Here is a 26,754-nt window from a genome sequence, read left to right on the forward strand (position 1 = left end):
TAGACCAGAAGAAATCACTAATTCTGCCTCTTAATTATCGCCCTAAAAATCTCAGTACAACTTCATTTCATCGGGGTAGCTGAAAACTGAGGGAAATCTTTCACTAGACGTAACTCACAAACGAAGTATTTTAGAACATATGTTTATATGAATCTTTTCCATTATTTTCACGAATAGAATTGGTTATGAAAGTCCCGGGAGAACATCGTGATGCTCCCTCTAATATTATAAGTTGTTTCATCACACAATATCTTACGGATGTTTTCTTTCTTATGAACGTAATAGATGTAAAGTATCTGAGATATTAGAGGAATCAACGTTTTTTTCTCTGATAGTGATGATAATACTATATAGCCGATTCCTGCGGTAAACTGAGTGAAACTCTCACTAATAATACGTGTATTCTCTATGGGTTTGGCATCCGATCTCCAAACCATATTTAGAGTGGAAAAAATGCTATATTCTCTGTTAAACCTGGTATGGAATATAGTTATTTTTTAAAATGAATAACTATGCCGTTTTTTTAAAGTTATGCCAAATCGCCTACTTCTACCAATATGGCATTAAAAAACATAACATACGGCAAATAAATAGGAATTTTTTTACTTTAAACACACACACACACACACACACACACACACACACACACACACACACACACACACACACACACACACATATATATATATATATATATATACGTCATTTTCGTTTGTTCTCGATAACCGCGAAAACTACTTTAATAATTATTACGAAATTTTAACTGTAGCTTTCTTTATAATCCCAGGAATGTTTACTACAGTTCAAACCTCACTGCTACATAAATCAAAATTTAAAAAAACAAAAATAACCTTGAATTCTTCCTACTAAATTTAATGTCATCTGTATCAATAGGTATCGTCTGTATGAATTTTCACTATCTACATCGATCGTTAACCATGTGAATATTAGCAGTTATTATGAAATTTATTAAATTTAATGTCATTGTCGGCCTCCGTTGTGTGAGTGGTAGCGTCTCAGAATTTCATTCGGAGGTCCCGGGTTCGAATCCCGGTCAGGCATGGCATTTTCACACACGCTACAAATAATTCATCTCATCCTCTGAATACATAACGGTGGACCCAGAGGTTAAAAAAAAAAAATTAATGTCATTGTCTAAAAAAGATCAATTTGTATTGTTATCAATATATACGTAAAAAGAATTAGTTTGATTAAAAAAATTGAAGGGAATAACGACTATTTACATATTTAACAAAGTTTTGATGATTTCAGTGAATATTGAATATCTATATCAGTATTGTGTTTAACTGGATTTATGTACGATTAATTGCCTGATCTGGCGGTGACCCTTTCCTTCTTTTTTCTCTTTAGCCTCCGGGAATTACTGTTCAGATATTACTTCAGAGGATGATATGTATGAGTGTAAATGAAGTGTAATCTTGTACAGTCTCAGTTCGACCGTTCCTGAGATGTGTGATTAATTGGAACCCAACCACCAAAGAACACCGGTATTCACAATCTAGTATTCAAATCCGTATAAAAGTAACTGCCTTTACTAGGACTTGAACACTGGAACTTTCGACTTCCAAATTAGTTCAACCTTCGAGAAATATGTTAGGTGTTAAATCAGCTTTTGATTATCATCCTGAATTGACTATTTGAATTTGAAAAATATTCAGATAAGTAAACGATTAAAATATGTATCTATTGCAATTCCAAAGAATGGAAAAATGAAACTTTTATTCTATTTTTCTAGTCAAAAAGCGTAAGAAATCACTAATTCTGCTCCTTAATTACCGTCCTATAATTTTCAGTACGACTTCATATCACCGTAATGAAATCCGAACGAAATCTTTCACTAGCTGTAACTCGTAAACGAAGCATTTTAGAATGTAAGTTAATATGAACTTTTTCCGTTATTTTCACGAGTAGAATAGGTTATAAACGTCCTGGGAGAATATCGTGATACATTCTGTAAATATATATATATATATATATATTTATATATATATTAATTTAAGGTAAACTTTTTTATAGTCCATTTTTTTCCTCTGTACGTAAATATCTAAACACAATATAATATTATTCTTTCAGCCTCCGCAAAGCACAGAATTAGAAAAACACTCTTACCTTTACGTTTTTACTTCATAATAACGTTTTCAGGCCTAAACCCATCTTTAGTGATATTTTTTATAAATTTTTAGATTGTTTACATTTACACATTATTCTATTAGCTTTTTACAGTTGTAAAAATTGTTGGTTAAAATAAAAATATTTTAAATTTTCTTAAAAACATTTAAAATAATTAAAAGAAATATTTGCAGACAAGAATCTATATTGTACATATTATATTTTATGTATGCGTGCGCGCGCGCGTGTGTGTGTGTGTGTAAGAAATTACGTTCTGTTAGATTTAATGAGGCTTAATACCAATTCTACTTTTATTTAATCAACATATAGTCTAACAGTTCATATTTTTTTTTTTTATGTATGAGGGGGAATCAATAGCTATGGTCATTATCCCGGTGAAAATCGATAGCGTATGAAAAGATGCCTTGCCTGACTGTGGTTTGGACCCGGAACCTCCACAGGAAATACCGAGACGCTACCTAGTCAGCTACGGAGGTCGGTTTATTATTATTACATACATACATGATTTTTCTTAACTTTTTTTATAATTTGACTAGTTTGATGTTAGTCTCGGATTCATTTCTGTTTAGTCCTAATCTTTTAACCTTAACATAATTACCACATATTATGTCCTTGGTTATCTGTTTTACAAATTTAACTATTTGTCTTCCTCTACAGTTTATTTCTCGCCACATATATTACTATTACCAAATTGACTAAGCCTGAATGTCTTAATCAATATACCCTACCAAAGATTCTGCCTCTAAATACATTCTCTCTTATTCATTTTAAGACCTCTTTATAACATATTTTATCAATTCTAATTGTTTTCAACATTCTCTTTCAAAATATTTCTTTTCTAATTTCTCCCTCCTTTCATGATTTGCTACCGAACACCATTCCACGCTAATATTTTTAAGAAAATATTTTATTTCTTAGATGTATATTATATACTAACAGTATTCTTTTCTGAATTAGACCTGCATTTACTTTTGCCAGTCTCTTTTCGATCTGTAACTTACTTTGTCTATCCTTTATATAATTTTATTTCCTAAATAAAAAAATTCTCTAATCTCTGATATATTATGTTCTCATTATTCTCTTTCCCCCCTCCACACTTCATTATCTATGCTTTACTCTTATTTATTTATTTTAAAACTAAATATTCTTCTAGCATTATACAGAATGATTCACGAAGAATGTAACAAACTTTCAGGAAATGTTCTACTGATGAAGGTAAACGAAAAAGTTCATATAAACATAGGTTCGGTAATAATTCTGTAGCGAGTATCGGCTGACGAAATATTTCATCCTAATTTCTATGCTTTCGGTAGAATTAAGCCAGACTGTAATTCCTGGGACGCAAATTAAATAAATTTAATGGTTTTACATGAAATCTGGCCTGAAAAATTGTAAAAAAATAAGATAGGTCACAGAATATATTTTTTAGTAACGTTCGAAATATCTGGGATAAAATACAAAAGATTGAGTTTAAAAAATACTATTTATTTTGGTGTAATATAGCTTTTTTAAACGGGAAATTAGCATATAAACGTTTTAAACAAAATTTTTAGAGAATATGATTTTGAGTAAAATGATATGATTAAAATGTCCATAGAAACTAAATACAAAGTTAAGAATTGAAGTTAATTAAAAATTAAACATACTGGCTAACGTAGAATTTCCGAATCTATTTTTATATGAATTTTCTTCTTCTTTATTTTCACCTAAACTTTTGTCCTGAAAATTTGTTGTATTCTTCGTGAACTATTCTGTATAATAAATCCAAACAAATCTCATTTTTTATTATCTTAGTGAATACAGTTAGTATTTATAATACAACTTATCACATCAAAAACAAGAATGTGGTTTCTGCTCTTTAAAATTTTTTTGGTCAATTTTTTATATGACTAATGAAAATAAAAACAACTAAAATACAAGTCATAATTTAAAAAAAAATCACAGTTTGCTTAAGTCAAAGAACCTAATTATATTTGCTTTATTCATAATAATAGTGTAATATAGCTCAATCCATACGATATAAAGAATGTAATTAATCACGTTAGGAAAAAAAATTATTTTTTTGGAGGAATTAGCACGCTGATGTTCAAAAATACATTCGGCGTTGTAAAAAAGGTGAGAAAACCAACAAATTTTGCATTGGTTAAATACCGGGTGAGCGGGAATTAACTCCCTATTGAAAATTGTTTATGACGTTTTTAATACTTAACCAATTTTTATGAAACAAAAAGCATTTTGTTCCTTACAGTGGTAGAATTTATTGCATAATATCTCATTTACATCATTACAGGTATCTTTGGCGGACCAAGGTGCAACGTCTAACCTTGCGTGAGCGGGCGCAGCCGGCATCCCGGTACGAAGTATGGCGGTCCGTGGTACAAGTACAGAGATGTGAAAGGACCTCGTGCCTCGGTAGATGCAAAAAACATAAGGAATTATTGGCACTTGAAGCTAATGGGCATAGGTTCTTTATCAGATGTTAGGAGACATGGTGGCCCCTCAGCATCCAGGACGGAGGAAAATGTGCAGATGGTTCAGGAAATGTTTACTCCAATCCTCAGAAATCATAAAGACAGGCATCTCGCGAAATTGGTTTAACCTGACACACAAACCGAACTGTTCTGAAAAAAGAATTGAATTTTCGCTCATGGAAACCACATTACTGCCAGGAATTATCACCGGAAGACTGTGATCATAGGTTGGAATATGGGATGATGATGCTTGCTTGGGTATAAAGACTAACCCACCGGGTTGGTCTAGTGGTTAACGCGTCTTCCCAAATCAGCTGATTTGGAAGTCGAGAGTTACAGCGTTCAAGTCCTAGTAAAGCCAGTTGTTTTTACACGGATTTGAATACTAGACCACCAAAGAACACGGATACCGGTGTTCTTTGGTGGTTGGGTTTCAATTAACCACACATCTCAGGAATGGTCGAACTGAGAATGTACAAGACTACACTTCATTTACACTCATACATATCATCCTCATTCATCCTCTGAAGAATTATCTAAATGGTAGTTACCGGAGGCTAAACAGGAAACAAGAGAGAAATGGGTAGTCTTTATACCCATTTCTCTCTAACCACAGGATATTTTCAGTAATATCCTGTGGTCAGATGAAGCAGTGTTTTATGTTAGGGGGGGTTGTTAACCGGCACAATTGTTATTACTAGGCAACAGAGGTTCCGAGGGTGGATGTTGACTTAAAGATCACAGTGTGGTGCGGCATGTCATCCATGAAAGTAGTGGGTCCATACCTCGTTCGGGACGCAATGAATGCAGAACAGTACCTTGATATGCTTGAAAATTATGTTCACGGTATTGTATCCACATGGGACAATTACAAAGAGCTAATCTTTATGCAAGGTGGCGCCCCGTCTCACTGCGTTACGTCAGGACTCCTTGCTGGCCTTGAATGGCCAGCAAGGAGTCCTGACGTAACGCCCTGCGACCTCTTCCTTTGGGGGTGGGCGAAAGAGGATGTTTATTGCACAAAACCAAAAACTGTTGATGAAGTGGAGGAAGAGTTTGCTTAGTTCTTGGAAACGTACCGCTGGATTATCCGCAGAAGTCTGCCGCAAACATCCCCATACGTTTACGGAAGCTGATTGAATAATGGTGGTACTTAAGTGAAATTTTAGGAATGCATAACAATTCTATCATTGTAAGGAACTAAAAGTTTTTGTTTCAAGAGAATTAGTTAAGTATTGAAAGAGTTATAAACAATTTTCACTTTACGTATATATATATATCTTATAAACGATATAAGATATCTCAATATAAGATCATATCTCGTATATATGAAAATGAATGTTTGTTTATTTGTCCCGTATACGTTCTTGTACCACTCATCCGATTACGATGGAATTTTGGTGAGTTGTGCGCACGCTCGCAAAGTTTCTGAATTAGTTTGGACCCGCTAGGTAACGCTGGAATCGAGATATTTCGAAAAATTGTATTTATGGTCCGATTTGGTTCATATTCAGAATACATATTATTTATGTGAAAAGAAATATTTTGGCGCCGGTGTCGAGATATTTACGAAACAAACAAATATACAAACAGACTTTCTTCTACTACGTATATAAAAGGCAATGTTCGAATGTGTGTCCGCTATAGATTAAAAAACCACTGGATCGAATTACACGCGTGAAATTGGGAGAAAGGAAAAAAATAAAAAAGGAAATAGGGAAAAATTGAAAAATGGAAAAAAGAAAAAAGGGAAAAATTGTAGAAGAGAGAAAGGAAAAAAGGAAAATGGAAAAAGGAAAAAAGAAAAAGGGAGAAAGGACATGAGGTAAAGGGGGAAGTAGGGTTAAGTGGAATTGAGAAAAGGGGAAAAACTGAAAAGGATAAAGTGAAAGGTTAAATTTTGTAAATTCCGTAGCGTTCAGTTTTTTGATATTTCATCAAACTTTCAATTATGTTCATTTAATCTTTTCTTTCTTTTTCCTGTTTAGCCTCCGGTAACTACCGTTTAGATAATTCTTCAGAGGATGAATGAGGATGATATGTATGAGTGTAGTGTAGTCTTGTACATTCTCAGTTCGACCATTCCTGAGATGTGTGGTTAATTAAAACCCAACCACCAAACAACACCGGTATCCACGATCTAGTATTCAAATCCGTGTAAAAATAGCTGGCTTTACTAGGACTTGAACTCTCGACTTCCAAATCAGCTGATTTGGGAAGACGGGCTCACCACTAGACCAACCCGGTGGGTTATGTTCATTTAATCTATATATATACTCAAATCTAGCAATAGCGAAGCATTGCTGGATATATACAGTATAGTATGCTGTTTGCTTGTATGCGTTCCTACACTATTTATCCGATTGCGATGAAACTTTGGTGAATTGTGCGCACGCCCGCGAAGGTTTCTGAATTATTTTGGACCCGCTAGGTGGCACTGGGGTCGAGATATTTCGAAAAATTGCATTTATGGTCCGATTTCGCTCATATTCAGTATATATATATATATATATGAAATATTTTAACATGAAAAGAAATATTTATGCGAAAAATGGAAAAAGGGAAATAGGGAGAAAAGAGTAAATGGAAGAAGAGAAGAAGGAAACAAGGGAAAAGGGAAAGATTAAATTTTTTGAAGATCCGTATGTTCAGTTTTTTAATGTTTTATCAAAGTTTCATTTCTATTCATTTATCACAAAAACACCAAAGAACAGCGGTATCCATGATCTAGTATTCAAATCCGTGTAAAAATAGCTGGCTTTACTAGGACTTGAACGCTGGAACTTCAAAAAAAAAATGATATGAGCGAAAATTCAAAATTCTGTGTAATTTTTTATTCATGTAATCTCAAATCTAGCAATGGCGAAACATTACCGGGTCTATTAGTATATATATATATTTATATTTTATGTGTGTGCGTGTATGAGCGCGCGTATATATTTACTGGCCATGCATATTCTTTTATGAATACATTTCCTTAAATTTAAGTTATAAATAGATCGAAACTTTGACAAATCAAGGCTTCAATTGTGGATTAAGAATACCTGTAAAGAAATCATTATTTCAGGTTACTAACAAAAAATTATTATTTTTTGCGGATATTTTTTCACTGCTTAAATTTATTTATATTTTTTTGGAAATTTTATATTTATCAATAATGATTTTTTTTAGTATATCGATCATTATGGTTTACCAGGATATAAAAAACTAAACCAAATACATATAAGAAACATATCAAAGTTTTTTCCTTTAACTGTTATTTAAATCGATTCATGAGTCTTCTAAATATATTTGGATATTTTGGAGATAAAGCTGATAATTGGTTTATGTATTATAAAAAAAAAAAAAAAAAAACACTTAAAACGTTATTCGAAATTATCACTACATTATAAAGAGTGTCGCAAAATGAGCTGACATTTGAATTTTTTAATAAAATATATTTTTTATTTGATAATTGATAATATTATTGCCTTATTAGAAAGTAGTGACATGGTTATATGTGATAAAAAACATCTGACATATAAATCCGCCGGCCTTGGCTCCACGTGTTCACTGTTGAGAAAATTTTCCAAAACATGTTTAAATAATTGCCGGGAAATGTCGGCAATGTTTTATCGAATTTCTTCTTTGAGTTCTTCAATCGTTTGAGGTTTATTGATGTACACTTTGTCCTTAAAATAACCCCAAAGAAAATGTTTAACGGTGTCAAGTCACATGATCTTGGCGGATAATTCATATCACCTCGTTGCGAAATAACACGACCATTAAGCATTTCTTGTAATAACTACATGGTTTCACTGGCAGCATGGCATGTTTCACCGTCTTGTTGAAACCTCATGTCTTCAACATCCATATCATTAATCTTAAGACATAAAAAGTTTTAAATCATCTCACGATATGGTAACCCATTGAATGTAACTGATCTCCATTTTCATTTTCGAAGAAGTATGGTCTACTTAATTCCCCAGCTCAAAATCGGCACCAAACCGTGACCCATCTAGGATGCACAGGAAGTTCTTCAATCTTTTTTGGATTTTCTTATCCTCAAATTCAACAGTTTTATTTATTGACAAAGCCAGTAAGAAGAAAATTTGTCCCATCACTAAAGATGATTTTTTTCCGAAAACCCGTTGTGAATTCGTTATATTATTATTTTTTCGATTTTACGCGTTTTTCAAGTGTGTACTTTTCGATAATTTAACCTCAATTTTATTGATAACAGAACATATAAATCTCTACTCTGGTTTAACCGCGAAAAAAATGGCGACAGATTAAACTATCAGTTAATTTTGGGACACTCTTTATATGAATAACTAATTTTTTTTTTCTTTTATTTAACCTGTTTACTTAACGTTAATGTTGAAAAATTGTATTATGCTTACACATAAAAAAAAAGTTGAAGTAATATAAATTTACCTGCACAATTCTAACACTGAGACCAGTATCTTTAGCAAGACCCTCACGTACTTTTCGGCATGGTTTTGGGCTAACTTCAAACGATGCCTTAAATGCTCTTCTTTGTTGTGTTGTAAGTATTGTTCTTGGTCTTTTTGGTCCTCTTCTTCCATCTTGCCCACGACAACTTGAAACTAATTCTTCACATGGAACTTCTGTTAAAAATTAAGAAAAAATGTAATAATAATAATTTATTAACAAATTTAAAAAAATTATAAGTTCATTTAGCCATAAATAGCAAAATGTACGTACAGAAATATTAAAAAAAGTAACTACGATAATGTTAAGGAAGTAAACGAACAGATTTTCAACTTCAATGTCGTCTAAAGCTCTCTTTCTTAAATATCTCCATCCTACATGTCCCATTAACATCACCATGATGTCGAAATATACATTTTTTTTAAATTCTAGATTATTTTCCTTTCTTTTAAGTACTAATTCAGGCGTAATCTTTTCATTCGTTTTATCTAGATTATTCATCCAAGTATTACTTTGAATTTAACGATATGAAGTACATTTGTAAGAGCGTCAACCGTCTACGTATTTCAAATAAAATAAGATGTCTAGTTATTTGGAATATCATACAAATTAAGTAGTGAAAATTAACAAATCACACTATACTCTGTGAAAAATAAATTTAACCCGTCTTTTATCTAATTTAACAAATTGAGTTCTGCAATAAAATTTAATAAATAAAGAGAAAATTAAAATAAAGTGCGCAAAAAAAATTATGGGTTGCAGTTGATTATGGAATGTTTATTCAATGCCAAAAATTAAGTTATTGTATTTTAAATATTATAAGAACTAGTTCCAAAGACACCGGACTTCATTGAGTGATAACTGTCCAGGATATACTTTAACTGTATCCCTGCTTTATCTAAACTATATTTTTTTATTTATAAAATCTTTCTTTTTTTTACTACAGCATGTAATAAACATGCAAGAATGTTATTTTCAAAACAGATTGTTCAAAGGTTATCCTCCAAATGAATAAAATCCTTCATTTTATTAAATGATGGTTAAATGTAGGCTCCTTCTTTCTCAGAACTAATTCTTTCTCGTCTGGTTGTTCCAGGTGAATTAACCCTCCTAGAATCACACGTCAATCAGCAAGCCTGACAGTTTCTTGGTACGTACATGCAGCTAGAAGCTAGGTCTCATTTACTGATATCCAGCACGACCCAGTGATCACACCACTATGTCGTGATGGATATCGGTAATAATCAGGCTCTGCAGAAGAAAACACTGATAAGATTGGCAATTACAATACACTACATAAATTGCAGTATCATGGTTGAAACTAGAAACAACACTATCTTATTAGCTATGGTTCGAGTAGTAAGAACTCCGTATACTGCCCAAGAAAGGATGCACAGTACAAATGTCACGTCAAGGGTGAAGGAGGGACGAGCTGTGACTTCGTGACGGAAAGTTTCCTTCTACATCATCCCTAATCCACTTATACATTAAAAACGATAGCCATTATCTACAAAATAGTAACTATGCATCGTCTCTTATTTCAGTCGGTACCCTTTCCGTAAAAATATTTCATTTTCTTGTTAATTAAAATAATTTTAATTTTGTCATCATGCTTATAAAGCGTAGTTATAAATTGTACGAGTACATTAAAAAAACAAACAACTACTACCGATATAAAAGCATCTTTAAAATAACCTTACCGTAGTTATTTCGAGGAAATTATTCTGTATCCTCGAAAATGCTAAAAATAAAACTGTCCAATCAGTAGACGAATTATAAATTAATTTTTAAACACAATTGCAATTTAGAATTCAAAGGCAAGCATTTACGTAAGAATTAGGAATTAGATCGTTGAATGTCTTACTTTATTAATAGTAAAGTAGGAATTTCATTTTTTTTAAAAACTCTAGATATTCGCTGGTCATCGAAATTTGTAACGCATTCGCGGAATTGAACCATCGGAACACACAAGTGAGTTTCTAATGGATCCCTAGCCATGTAGGAATTATGGGCAATGAACGCGCAGATTCTGCTGCTAGGGACGCATGTAGTCAACCTTCCTTTACCAATCGTGTTACTACATGCGATTTTAGCAATTGTGTAAAACACGCTCTTCAAATGAAGTGGCAAGGTGACTGGACTACTACAGTGGATAATAAACTTCGATACATTAAAACCACGTGTTGCTATGGGACTCGTCTTTTAGAAAACTCCGTCGAAAGGAAGTAGTCCTTTGTCGATTACGGTTAGGCCATACTAGAGCCACACACGGATGTCTGATGTCAAAAGTACCAACATCCGTACGATGCAACTGCCTCTTGACTGTGCGCCACATCCTTGTACAGGGTCATTCACAGGAACCGGATGTTTTTGAAGTGGGTTGTACTCGGGCGTTCGTGGTGGGAGGGGCACGTGCCTGGTGTCTGACGTTTCCTTTGTTCATAGCATTTACATTTTAGTCGTTGAGATGGAGCCGTGGACGCTAGACCAACGCCTGTACGCGTATGACAGTTTTGTGCGAAATGACGAACCCGTACCTGCTGTTCAGCGAGATTTCCGCCGTCAGTTTAATATCCATCGTAATGTAAGTGTCCCTTCTCGTAACACAATATTACGATGGGTAAACAACCTTCGAACAAGTGGTTCAATACTGAAGAAAAAACCACCGGGTCCCCGACGAACTGCTACCACTCCGGAGAACATCGAACGAGTAAGGGAAGCCATTGTCAGAAGCCTACGCCGCTCTATTCAGAGGCATTCAACAGCGCTTCAAATGAGCACAAGTACGGTAAGACGAATTCTGCATACAGACTGCATTTCCATCCTTACAAGATAGCTTTCGTGCAGCAGTTAATAAACGAGAAAGATTTCACGCAGCGATTACAATTTTGTCGACAAATGCTTTTACCATTTTTGAAGAAAATGAAAATTTGTTATTGTTAATGAGTGACGAAACCCATTTTCATCTGAACGGCTTCGTCAACAAACAGAATTGCCGGTATTGGGCAGAAAGAAACCCACATCAGCTTCACGAGAGGCTACTTCATAGCCCAAAGGTGACTGTATGGTGTGCAATAGGAAAGGTCGGTATTATTGGACCTTATTTTTTTGAAGAAAATGACGCTGCCGTAACTGTAACAGCTGATCGTTACATTGCGATGTTGAATACGTTTTTCATCCCTGAGTTACGAAATCGGGAAATCGATTTTCAAAATGTGTTATTCCAGCAGGATGGAGCTACAGCGAGGCAACGATGGCTGTTCACCGTAACTTGTTTCCGGGTCGGATCGTTTCCAGATTCGGCGGCATTCCTTGGCCCCCTCGGTCCCCCGACTTGAGTAGTTGTGATTTTTTTCTGTGGGGGTTTCTGAAATCGCGTGTGTACGGTAATAAACCGCGTACATTGGAAGACCTAAAGATCGCAATTCGCCATCGTCACCCAGATTGATGTAGACATGCTGAAAGAATTGAGGCCAGTTACCGTGAAAGGCTACAACAATGTATTGCCCAAAATGGACATCACTTGCCGGACATAAATTTTCGTTCATGAGTAAGTAATAAAGCTTTGATTTAACAAGTGTTTCAGTGCCAATAAAACTTTTTTAAAGTAAATATTCAATTTTTTATAATTATTTTAAAAACATCCGGTTCCCGTGAATGACCCCTAGATTGTATTTGTCATGCGGCATTGCGTCGTAAATTTAAATTGCCCAGGAACATTCGTAAAATCCTGGGCAATAATAAAGTAATCTTAGACGAGATGTTTCTATTTCTTAGAACTATTAATATGTTACACGCTTTTTAATAGTGTTTTTTTTTTTTTTTTACTGTTGTTTGATTTTAAATTTTTATTTTATTTTTTTATCCGAGAAGGAGCGTTTTACACTCCACTTGGAGTTCGTTATATTTATTTCAATTTTATATATTAATATATATATATATATTGATTTTTTGTAGTTTTAAATTTTTTATCTGTGATAATAGTTGAATTTATTTTTTAGTGATATTTTATGTTATTGTTAAGTTTTAGCTTTTTAATATTTTAGTTTTTAAGTAGGATTAGTTTTTTATCTGAATTTTCTAGTCCTTCCCTTATCCGAGTAGGGACTCTTTACACCCCTCTTGGATTTTTTTAAAACTCTTAATTTTTGTTAAATTTTACATTTTTAGTTTTAAGCTTGTTTTTAATTTTATATTTTACGGCTGTGATTTAGTTGTAAGTGTTTATAAAAATAAATTTTTCAGCTGTGATATTAGTTGTATGTTTTTAATGTTTTAGTTTTTAAGGCACTATTTTTTTTTTTTTTTATTATTATTATTTGTTTTCTTTTAAAACATTTTTTTTCCGGGCGATGATAACGCCGAAGCGTTTTTCGCCCATAAAAAAACACAAAACAAAAAAAAATGTTAAAAAAGGGTCAGTTTTTATTAGTCTGTTGAAAATTTTTTTTTTTAAATCTTCTTTGAAACTTTTCAAATGTCAGTAAATTAAATTGTTCACCTCCCTTATTTTTTTTCATAGGTGAGGATATTTGTTTGATTGGTTTTAGATTATGCTGCCTTTATCTTTCTTGAGATGTTTTATCTATCTAATTTGTAAAATATTGCACGCAAATAAGGGAGGGGGCATTTTGAATTGCAGGTTTAAATAGTTTAATAATTTTTTTAAAGTTAATTTACGCTTTCTTTGGGGGTTTCCTTAAACAGTTATTTGTATCTTTTAAGATATTTTTATTCTAAAATCCCTTTTTATTTTAAAACACTTGTTTTATAATGTTCCTTTAATACTGTTTACCAGTACTGTTAATTGTTAACAATTAATTCTTTTTTTCTTTCTTTAGGATTTCGGGCATCGACTACTTTGGTCATTAGTCCTTTTTTCAAACAAAAAAAAGAAACAAAAAAAGGACAAAACTTTCCCACCCTCATAAAAAGAACTAGAAATTATTTAAATCATCCTTAAAACTAAATATATTAGAAACATAAAAAATTACAAAACGTACAAAAACAAAAAGTCATAAAAAACAATCGTCTTGGTTAAAAACTTATCTCTTTAGTTTATCGCCAAGGTTTACTCTTAGGTCATCCCTTTTTACTTTTTTTCCATACTTCGTACGGCCTGTACTTCTGAAGATAGTCTACCTGAGACCTCGGAGATGAAATCTTTTATTTCCGATACCACCGATGGTGATATAGAGGATGCTCTACGACCGGTACCAGATGACCCCGGCTCAAGTAGTGAGAGAATATTGCATCCAGTTCTAGACTGGATGCACTTCCCGCTGAAACTTTTGGGGTGACTAAGATGCTCTCCCTCTCTATTGGAGTCCTCTGCGTTTTCGAAGGCTTCATAGATTTCTGTTCAGTAGTCTCTTGGTCCAGAGTCTTCTCTATCTTGGGTTGGACATGAATCACACCAGGCTCAGACTTCTTTTGAATTCTTGCTACATCTTTCTTCAACTTACCATTGCAGCTGATATAGACAGGAGGATTTTTGCACGGCTCGCCCTCATGATTTACTCCTTACCACATTTGCTGTCTTTCGTACGTGAGAGCAGTGTGTCTGCTCCATTTAAAACATTTGTCTGCTGGCATTTAAAACACCGCATTGGCTGTGGTATTAAAGCTCGCACATCCAAATGATGTAAGTAAGGAGTACCTTCACAGGCAAGGAAAATCTATTGAATGTCAGCGCATGAGAATCAGGAGAAAGAACCTCACCATCCCTTCTTATGATCAACCTTCGGCACTCAGTTACAATTTGACTTGATAGTTGTTGAACTATTTCTTCTCTGCAATTAAGCAGATCCTGACAAACGACATCCCCTTTGGATGAATAAAAAGTGCTATGCGGTTGAACAAGCACGGGGAATACTTCAGTCTTTATCAAAGCAAGAATTTTCTATTTCTGGCCGTCATTTACACCCTCTATGTATAGATCATAAAATATTTTTGAATTTCTTTAACGGGTCCTCGAAAACACCCGGTAATCTTTGAGTAAAAAGTTCTCACTTTAGAGAAGTTACCATTCTCTTTCGCAATCACAAGATGCCTGGGACTGGGTGTATTACTTTCTACAAATAATTGCCATTCACTTCTGAGTTTATTTCTAATTATCACTGGATCCTTACTTCATTTCCGTTTCGCTTCTGGCGAATCGGCTGTTTCTAGATGTGAGTGTTTACTTGAATCCTCTACCACGATTGGTTGTACACTCCCAGTCCAGGACTACCCCTGCAGGTCCGGCCCGGTACTCGGTTCCACTGAGCACCGCATATGTCCATGAGGATGCGCAATCTCTGTACTGATTCCAGTCCCCTATTCACCGAAGCTTTTAGGGCTCTCATACACCGACATACATGGATACCTTCCGACATGCTTGCCATCGCAGGATGCATGTGGACAACGGAAAGGTCTCTGTTAACCTGCAATCAAATCGACTGTAGCCGCCACAATGTCAACTCTAAAGGTGGTATAAGTTCATTTCCAAAATTGTTTTCAAATGTACATGATGTGCAGAGGCCTGAAATATCCAGTCAGTATAGTGATCTGAATATAGAAGACAGGTCAAAGGAATGACTAAATTTCTGAGGAAAATACTCAGAGCTCGGTTATCAACCTACATTTATTGTACGTATGTACAGCTGTTACCACCCTAGACGTGGAACGTAGATGGTATGTTCCGGACGTATTATTATTATTTGTTTTTACATTTAATTAATTGCATACATTTCTAGTGAAACTGAACCTTTTCCCTAGTTTATCTACTGATGATGATTGTTTTGAAAATCGAAATGCCCATTTTGGTTTTGATTTTAGGTAAATTTTTCTAAACGGTTCTTATTTTCAAAACTACATCAATAACCGTTTAGCTTAGCTTCTTCTTTGTATTTTAAAGATTAACAAAAAAAAGCCTGCTTAATTATAAAGAAATGTTTATTTTTCTAATTCTTAAATATTTTTTTCATTAATATTTTTAAAACAGTTTTATTATTTTAACTTTATTTACATATCCTCAGTTAGGATAAATTTATTGAGAAGCAATGAAAATGAATTAATTTCATAATTGTTTCACAGCTATTGGGCGGAATATTAGTTATTTGTTTGGTTTTATGAAGGGACTCTTCTTCTCTAGATGAGAACATTTTTATGGACAATTTGCTAATTTTTTAAATATTAAACTTTGTTATAGATGACAAAAACCATGAAAATTATAGATTTGGTTGAATGAATTCAACCATTTACTCCGGGCATACTCTTGTAAGTTAATGTCAGAAAGGGCATATAAAACAAAAATCCGCCGAATCTCTTCCATCTATGATCGAGAAAAATTAGTTAAAAACGAGCAAAACGGCATTTATAAAACTAAAGTAATTTAATGTAAACAATATAATGTAGAAAATACAAAATAAAATGTTTTAAAGTTTTATTACCTTACCTTGTGTAAATCCCTGTAGCATTTCGACTTCTTTTTCATAATCGGGCCTACAAAAAAGTTGTCCCTGTTTCACAACGAATTGATCTCCTTTCTGAAGCCTTCCACCGCATACAACGCAAAGAAAGCAACGAAGGTGAAATACGGCTTCTTGTGTTCTCATTACCAATTCTTCTGCTGACACTGGTTCCGCGCATCCTAAACATTTTTTTCCATATAATCTAGAATTAAAAAAATAAAAAATAATTAGAATTAAAAAAAATTTATGATTTATCAAAACATTATTTTTAGATGAAATATTAGACACCATAGATAGAAGGGAAATGTTCTTCCCACAGGAACTGTAGAAGATCATGTTGGAAAGCGCGGTAAACTAGATTGCTGCAGCAAGGTTTGCTAGGAAAATCATGGAGGAGTTGTTCGTGTGGGAGGAGTCTCGCAAGGTAGAAGAAGGGGTCGCCGGATGGTGCGGGGGTGGAGAAGCACGCAGCTGAGAACCTAGGGGGTTCCCCGTACGTGTGGGGGTCGCCTAGATGCGATGAGGCGTGAGCACTCCGCTCCCGCGTCCGATGGTGACCCTGGAGGTAAGTATTCTGTAGTGTTCGATTGTCTGAGAGGTGTTTATTTATGTGATTGGATGTGACTGACTTTGAGGTGATGTGTGGAGTATGCGGCGTGAAGTATGTATTCTAAGTGATATTTGGATGACGTGGAGTGTGTAGTAAGATTTTTGATGTTTGATTACTTGTGATTGTGAGGTGGGTGTCTGTTGACTGCGGTGTCTGAATGTGTGTAAGGGCGTATTACCCCCTTCCTGAAGTAATGCACACCAATTCTATCAGGATGGATGGGTAGCCAAGAGTGAAGATTTAGTCGGTAGTGCGCAGCAACACAAACATACGCATTTAATAACATCTTGCGGAACCTGTTAGCGAGCCCGACACTGCCTAGGCGCCTATAAATTAGGTTCGTCCCCTCTTAAAAAAAAGTGGCCATCGGCTAATACTATAGCATTTGATTATGTCCACGACAAAACTAATGTTAGAGACAAGGAACATTCAAAATTAAGCAAGATAATATGAATGAAATGTTTAAACATTTATCTTGGGACTCGTAGAAAAGACTTTTTTTTGTTTTTGTTATAGTTGAGTCTGAGAAATGCCATTTACGCACCCCCCATAAATGGGGGAGTGTCAGACTCGCACGGGTTCGGCTATATGTTATTAAGAGCCTATGTGTACCCGCACCCTACCGACTAAAACTCATATCTTACCTTTTCTCCTCCTCAGGGGTCGGTTCTGCAGTTTAAGCATTGCGCGGGTCCAGGAGATTCCTTTACGGTCCAGGGGTCCAGAGTCCCCGTGCTTCATCACCGTCGCCCATCCGCACAAGTACAGACGCACGACGGCTCCACAGGGGGCTGTCCTTCACCCCTTCACCTTCAAATCACTTTCTTCGCCTGAGTCTCAGGTCTTGTGTATGGAACTCTCATTCCTTGCTGGTGATCTTCGGTCCTCTTACTGATCTGGGTCCTGAATCAGGCTCTATCCCATTCACTAGCTTCTCTCGCTTTAGTTTTCAGGATACTAGTTGCTAGGTGTACTACCTTGTCCCATTCCGTTCTTCCTGTCAACATGTATGGAACTGTTTCTTCCGGAGAAAGCCAGCTTAACCCGACATCTTGTCTGACCACATCCCACCGCTGGCATTGGTAGATGGTGTGCTCAACGGTATCCTCAAGATCGCAGTACCTGCATAGAGGAGACGCTTTCCTGCCAAATCGATGCAGGTAGTAGGCTTCAAATTCGCCATGTCCAAAAAGGAGCTGCGTTATATAGAAACCTACCTCACTCAGTCATCTCTGCACCCACACATCTATTCTCGGAATTAATTTACGCGTTCATACACCAGTAGGTGAGGTGTTCCAGGCCTCTTACCATTCGGCCAGAAGTAAGTCCTTAGCCTCGGTCTTAGTCATACCAAGATAAACCCGCCAGAGCATCAATGCACGCAGCCGCACCGGGAAATCCCGGAGATGACCTCAATAGCGTTTCGCGAAACCGTGCGGTATGCGGCCGAAATATTCAACGCAGCACGTCTTTGAAGTGATGATATTTTATCTACATTCCTTTTCTTTTTAAGGGCCTCTACCCACACAGGGACGGCATAAAATATGATAGAAGAAGCCACCGTCAGTATTATACGTCGTCTAGAAGCACGAGGACCTCTGTGGTTACGCATAAACTGTCTCAGCACGTGCCAAGGTCTGCTGAAGGTGGACCTTGTAGTTTCGGCTCCTCTCCAACCACACGCCGAGGTACTTAACGCACCCCGACGTGGGAATATTGGTCCCAGCAACATTAATTTGCATTTCTCGCAAACTTCTTCTCCCGACCAACGCTACTACGGAGGTTTTATTACCCTGCACGCAGTCGCAGTAAATCTCAGTAATTAATCTGCTATTTTAATAACATTTTCGTATGAAACAACTGTACATCTCATTGACCTCGGACCTGATTCATTTAAGTTCTTCCTGTCATATAATGGCAATGAATCAGGTTTCTATCTCCACAATTATTTAGAGGGTTTACGGATAGCCAGCCTACATTTCAACGAAAGATTTTAAGAAAATGACTCATACAGAGAAACAATTATCGTTATATTTATTAAATCATGTTGGAGTACCTATGAAGCTGTTTTCTAAAATGAGCGTCTCTCCGTAAGGGTTGGAGGTATTTTTATTTTTTTAATATTTTAGTTTTACTTATTATTTAGAATATGTGTAAGCCTAAAAAAATGTTTTCCGTACAAAAATCTTGATCGTAAAATCTGAAAAGGTCAGAAACTACACTTGATTAAAATAAGCTAAGGAAAGCAGAGGACAGTATAAAAGGCTATAAGAAAATGAACTATATCTCTCTACAAACCAGGGAAATGTATTACTATTTTTTATTTTTAAGTTTTCCTTTCGGAATGAAAGGGAAAGCATCTGTCGAGGGATATTTTATCCTTCTATTCATTGCAGAGGTTTATTAAATCTGTAAATCTGTTTCTTGATTTTTAAGAAAATCAAAAGGACTTTTAGTAAAATAAATTGTAGGACAGAATTGTCCTTGTTTTGAACCGTCCACATATACAAACAGTACAATGACTATGGCGAATAGAAAAGATGACGATGGGTAACTGATACTGTAACTGTAGTGTCATTAGAGCCGGATGCAGCCTATACAGAATGAATCAGTTTTATAAAAATACCGTAACTTCGTTCCTACCGATAATATGAACAGGATGTTAATAACTAAGGATGTTTCGGTTTAAGGGACAACCGGTATTAATAAACGAAAGCCTAATGTAACTATATTTATGTGATTGAATTTAGATAATTCTAAGAAAACGTTTACTTTACATAAATTATCCTGGCTAAAGACTATATTTCAAGTAAGCCCCGCACCCTTATTATTTTTTCCAATTCCAAAAAAAAAGTGCGGGGGGTACTTGAATAAATACGGTATATATATATATATATATATATATATATAAAATAATAACTAAATTCTATTCCTTGGTTAGAAAAATATAAAAAAAACTAAATAAGTTAGAAAATTATCCAAATTAATAGAAAATTTTCTAAGGCAATTCATTAGGTCAACAACCAAACAAACAAAAAAACAAAAGCAGAAAACCTCGACGTTTCATCCAAGATGTAGGACTTTATAAAGATAAACTCTACAGATAACTCTGATAAAGACTTAAGATTAAGTATTGATAAAGTCCTACATCTTGGATGAAACGTCGAGGTTTTCTGCTTTTGTGTTTGTTTGGTTGTTGACCTAATGAATTGCGTTAGAGAATTTTCTATTAATTTGGATAATTTTTAACTTATTTAGTTTATAAATATATATAATTAGATCGATTTGAATATATATATAAAAATGTTAAGTTCGTTTGTTTTTCAAAAACAAACGTTTTGAGTTTCAAAAACTCAAAATATTCTGCACCGACTGAGCTCAAATTTTAGCACGATATATAACCCGCATCAAAGATTGTTTTCATCTATTTTTAATAAATCTATCTATCTATTTTTAATTTGGAAATGTAAACAAAGGAAAACCAATCAGATCAATGCAAGATGGCCGCTGTCAAACACAACGACCAATCACAAAAAGCCCGTATGGCCGTTGCCAATTTAAACAAAATCACAATTGATTAAGTAACAAATTTCTTTGAATTATATTTAACAGCTAAAACATCTGTATTTTATTTTTTAAAAAACAAAAAAAACACCAAAACAAAAAGAAAGCCATCAAGAAGGATGACTTACAGTAAATAAATTAAAACACCCAACTTGCTTATAGCCCAGATAGACTTAAGACTATGCAAACAAAAAAAGTCGAAATAACCAAATACATAAGAAATAATATCCCTACATAATGACCAAATATATATATATATATACACACACGGATATATAAAGCCGATATCTACGGATATACAGTATAAAGCGGATATATATATATATATATTAAAATTGACCTTATAAAAAATCCATTTTCCATTTAAAAATTATTTCATTTAGGTTGTTTGGCTTAAAATAGGACAACTAGAGATTCTGTAAAATGATAAAAATAATACTAAAATCTGTGCATTTTGTAATAAGTAAGAAATGAATGTATACTTTATAAAAACCGTTGTGGTTGAAATTAGAATCTCCTGCTTTTTTTCAAGTCACAGTCTATATCTTTCCCTCTCTGAATTTTTATGTAAAAATATAATTTATTGGTTAAAAAATATATATTATAAGTACCTCTTTAATCTGTATTTTATGGTAATTTTAGACTTAACTATTATAAATAAAAATAATAATAAAATAGTAAGATAAAGCGTTTTAGATTTTGGCGGTATGTTTTATTGACTATCGTTAAAAAAATAAGTGTCAATAAAATACACTGAATAAAGTAAACGAAAACATTTATGTTAGTTACACCCCAAGATAATTTTGTTATTCAACCGCCTGCATAGGCCTATATATATATATATATATATATATATATATAACGTACTCAACCACTTTCAGCCCGCTATCAGTTTTTTTATTAAAAAAATTTCAGTGAGGTAGTTAGTTGAATATATTTGTTATTGTTGTCATTGTATCACAGGTGTTGTGTTGTTTAAGCCGTCGGACATTGTTTACGTAGCAATTCAGTTGCTCCCAATTAAATAACCATTTCCTGATAATGTCTACTGTTGTGTAAAAAACACTTGCCGCTGTCATTTTTTAGGAATTGTTGTAAAAATGTGCGTTATCCAAAATATAAAATTAAAAAAAACTGTAAAGCACTTATAAACAGACGGTTTTTTTTTGTACGAGTAATTTATTATAGATTTACACATTTATTTAAATCAAAATTACGAAATGAAATAAACTTTACAGTAAAAATAGTAAAACCAAAAGAAATCATGCAAAAATTAAAAAGTAATTCTTTTTCATATTCTTGTTTTTCGTGTTGACTTTTCCAAGTCAACTTTCTATTTAAAATCAAAATTTTGTAAAAGTTTGTTAACTTTTTATTATTTTTTATCAATGGATTATATTATAATTTAATTATAACATACATAAAATATCTGACAAAACATGACTTTTCCGGCTATTAGAGAATAAAATTTGATAGAATTAGAGAAAAAAAAAATCAGAGTATTTATTATTCAGAAGTGTGGAATAATTTTAAGAAAACTTTTTCTAAAATTATTCATAAATAGTTTAAACTGAACAAATTTTTTTAAGTAAAATTTTCTCTAAATCTAACAATTCCTTCAATAAAGGCTAAAATAACAAAAAGAAGATTTTCAAAAAACTTTTCTGCATTTTAGGTACGAGGTTTATAATTTAAAAACTGTAGTATTCCTATACTACAGTTAGAACTATAGGAAACTGTTCTATATATGAATTAAACACTTTCAAAAAATCTTTGAAAAATATTTAAACCGAAGAGAGATAGAGCAAAAATAACAAAAAACTTCAATTTTAAGAGGTGGATATTGATTTATTAAAAAACAAAAGTTTTGGATTGTTTCTGTGTGCATTGTAGGTAACAAATTTGCTTTAATAAAATTTTCTTTAAAGTGCCTGAGAAGAAAATCTAGATTGTTTTTTTAGCAGTATCCCCCACCCTCTTAACGAATTTTGAAAAACAATTAATATGACCAACTATATATAAAAATAGTTTGGCCAAATTTTGAAGAAAATCGGTTCAGTTAATCCTGAGAAATAAGGTTAAAAGCTGTACGCACATATATAGAAATGTTTTTTGGGCTAGATGAACTAGCCGGACCCTAAAACGTAAAAATAAAAAAAAAACCCGATACCACATTTTTGACATAATCGTATATTCCCTTTTAATAAAACTATTCTCGTTATATTTGTCGGGAAAATAAAAATTATAATCGTATCTTTGTGTATTGTAAGAAAAATATTTTATTGCACGTAACATTCTTTTGCTTAGGATGTCGTTCGCTAAGGCATATACAGTAAGATATTTTTCATTTGGTATCAATTCGAAAGTATAATAAAGTAATAATTGTATGAATATAAGACTTTGCTCTAACTTTTCAATTTAATAAATTCAACTCGGTATTAATAAATTGTAAATTATAATAATATACATAACGGAATTATCAATAGTAATTGATTGTCTGTGGTTTAACCGAAAATAATCATGCCGCATTAACAATATAGCAATCAATGTTTTCAAGGGCCATAACTTTTTTTTCCAAACAAGGTGAAAAATTATAAAAGTCAATTTATGAAAACTAATTTCAGATCAATAAACAGTGTACTAGAAAAGAACGTAGTATTTCTCCTAGACAAACGTTAGGCTAAAAAATGGAATAAGATGTGAAAGAGTGTAGTATCTTCCGCGTAGCCATTGAAAAACAGAGTCAAAATAATGGGTAATAAGAGATCACATTACTGCAGTTGAACGATAGAATCTTCCATATTCCAGAGAAATCCCTACTTCCCTATTTCTCTCCTTCTACACTAAGAAAAAAGTATCTACAAATTTTAAATAGAAATTTTTATGTAAAAATTATTACAAGTATGATTCAAAAATAAAAAAAAAATCATAAAAATCAGAAAATATAACTGGGTAATAACCAACAAACAGAAGAACTGCCAAAAAGCTGATTTAAAATAGAACCTCGCTTTGATAAGTCAATTATTGAAAATGCCCCATAAATCACCGTTGCCATGACATTAAAAAATAAAAGCTAATAATTTGTAACTTTTGGGAAGCGGACGATATAGTAAGATTTGTAATGTAATGAACTGTGAGAAGATTTTTAAATAAATGTATATATATAAATATATATATGTAGAGAGAAAGAGCTCACTTTTCCTCTTTCTTCATGCTTTTAATTTTTGTTTAAGAATTCTTTTTGTATCAAAAATAGCATAATAAACTCGTAGCAGGAAGGAAGTTTTTAATATTAAAAAAAAATTTATATCTTTAAAAAGTGTAATATATGTTAACTTTAAAAATATTTGTTACGTTGTATAAACTGGTGTAATATTAGAAAATAATATTAAGCTATAAAATCTCTAAAGTGATTAAAAATCTTACGGTAGCGATATAAAGGATTATTAAACAGAACGGGGTTATATTGTCGGTCGCTTATATTTGTGTGTTGGAGGCGGTAAAAGTAGGATGTGTGTGTAGGGGTAAAGGGATCCAGAATACAGACATAATTTATGAAGTACAGGCGCCTTACTGTTTGTATACCAGTTAATGACCCACTGCCACTGTCTAACCAATAGGCAGCGGTAGGCCTATATTTGAAGAAACCTCCTAGCCACGCGCCTTGTCAATTAACCGCACGATGATGAATTCATGACCGCCGTTAAGCTTAACACCAGCAACTCGCTATTACTATTGGAGGATTGGACAAAAGGGAGGAACATTTAGTAATTTAGATACTCAAGGTCATGGAAACAGCCGCCCTAGCGTTTATATTACATAAATATTCACACCACACACGTCTGTACACCCTACGGACTTCTAATAACTAAATCATATTCATCATGTCACAAAATCGCGTGGTTAATATAATTATATTATAATAAACCTTTCCCTTTTCATATATCTCTCAATAAGATAACTGTCTTGTGATATTTATAATCCTGAGTTAAACCATGTAAACAGCTTATGATTTTAATTATATTTGAATCCTGTCCGAATTATCTATTGATAAACACATTTATTTTTATCTGTTTATCACATTTTCTTAAGAATTTATGATTGAATCTATAATAATCATACCATATAAATTCATATCCTTATAACAAGATGTACTTCCATTAGTTCTGTCAAATATTATTGAAAATACTGAAGTAATCATTAAAAAAAAAAAAAAATACCGTGTATAACAAGTGCATTTCATCGTCAGCGTTCAATGTATCGCGCAACTAGAAGACCTTTCTTTCTTTTTCCTGTTTAGTCTCCGGTAATTACCGATCAGGTATTACTTCAGAGGATGATATGTATGAGTGTTAATGAAGTGTAGTCTTGTGCAGTCTCAGTTCGACCAATCCTGAGATGTGTGGTTAATTGAAACCCAACCACCAAAGAACACCGGTATCCACGATCTAGTATTCAAATCCGTGTAAAAATAACTGACTTTACTAGGATTTCAACGCTGGAACTCTCGACTTCCAAATCAGCTGATTTGCGAAGACGCGTTCATCACTAGACCAACCCGGTGGGTTGCAACTAGAAGACCTGGAACGTTTTTCCCTATACGCCCCTCGACCGGATCTGCAGTCAAGCATGACTCAGTCTAGGGGCGTGTCCTTGCGATTCTAACGGGCCTCCCCGCCTGCAGACAGTGGGTCCAGCATGGCAGGTCGGCCCGCTGGTTCTGGATCTTCTTATTTTAATTTGCCTGCCTCTAACATGAAAGGCGAGGGTAACCGAGCCCGGCTATGCCGTTCACGGGACCCCGCCCCATACGCCGGGACTCGGTTTTTTCTCCATTTTTTCCCAGAAAACCTGGAATTGAACAAGATCAACCTTCTAAACTGTAACTGGATATAAAGCGTATATTAAATAGTAATAATCTCGTAATAATGATTAAAATGAATAATTTTAAATTGCCTCAAAAGGATTTCTGAGAGCGTAAGTAATTTTTTTTGTTGTATAATTTATGTTATTATGAAAGGCTGACAAATACAGTGTCAAAAGAATCAGTAGAAGGTAGAAAAAAGAGAGACTGGTAAAAAGTATAAGTTACAGACATTTCTTAATTAGCGTTATTTCATGACGACCAGTTTTATGTTATATCTTCACACGGTAATAAATGTATTATTGACATGTAATCAGGGTAGAACGAATGACAATACTTTGGCTGGAATCAAATCTATAAATTTGGAACATTTAGATGATCAATGAACAATCATTCTAATATTTTTCATAAATATTTTTTTGTGGCTACTCCATCTTGGTAACGGATCTGTTTTGAAATGAGCACAGCCCCAAGGGAAATTCAGGAGGAATTACTCAAACGTTCACTTCTTACGCTATCTTTAAATAATCTTAACATCACTACGATCGTTCGGTTTATGTCATAAGTTCCAATGATGTTCTCTTGAGGTAATTACATCGAATTCTCTCCGGTGTAAGGAAATCAGTCTGTAGACATAAATCTTATCTAACAAATTGTACCTCATCATGTAGTTATCATATTTGCTTTGCACCATGTTTATCTCAATCTTTTCCATTTCCAAATAAATTCTAAATTCCTTATATTTCCTGTTTTCTTTTAGATTGTCTGTAACTTATACTTTTTGCCATTTCCTCTTTTTTCCAATTTCTACTGATCCTTTTAACACTGTATAAGTCAGCTCTACTCCTCTAATAATACATTTTAAACAGTTGAACAGTTTCCTACCTGAATTAAATTGTGATGAACTTCAATTCTCATTTATTCAACTTTTTTTCATTTTCAGCCTTTAGCCCGCTTATTTTTCTATAATATATGATATTTTAAATTAATCCACTCTTTTTCGTTCATTTCCTTTATATTGACTACATTTTATCTGTATAAATTACACTCCAAATACCTGTTTAATACCCACAAGTTTCATGTCTTAACTCTATTTTACTACATAATAACTGTTTATTTCTGTTAAAAAGTCATTATTCAATTTTTTTTCATTGGTTTATTTCCACTTATCCTCGTTACTTTTGTTTTTTAACATTAACATAATTA

At 33.6% G+C, this 26,754-nt stretch overlaps 1 protein-coding gene across 1 annotated transcript in view; it reads right to left on the minus strand.

Annotated features, from left to right (window-relative positions):
• The window catches only part of LOC142329227 (uncharacterized), a 197,585-nt gene that overhangs the window by 70,807 nt on the left and 100,024 nt on the right, over positions 1-26,754 (minus strand). The window contains exons 7-8 of the mRNA XM_075373634.1: positions 16,495-16,712; positions 9,039-9,229 (exon numbers count right to left, since the gene is read on the minus strand). Of these exons, the coding sequence (XP_075229749.1) occupies positions 9,039-9,229; positions 16,495-16,712 (409 nt within the window). The remainder of the gene's footprint in view (positions 1-9,038; positions 9,230-16,494; positions 16,713-26,754) is intronic.

This window comes from Lycorma delicatula, chromosome 8 (assembly GCF_047948215.1).
Source record: "Lycorma delicatula isolate Av1 chromosome 8, ASM4794821v1, whole genome shotgun sequence".
Lineage (NCBI taxonomy): Eukaryota > Metazoa > Arthropoda > Insecta > Hemiptera > Fulgoridae > Lycorma > Lycorma delicatula.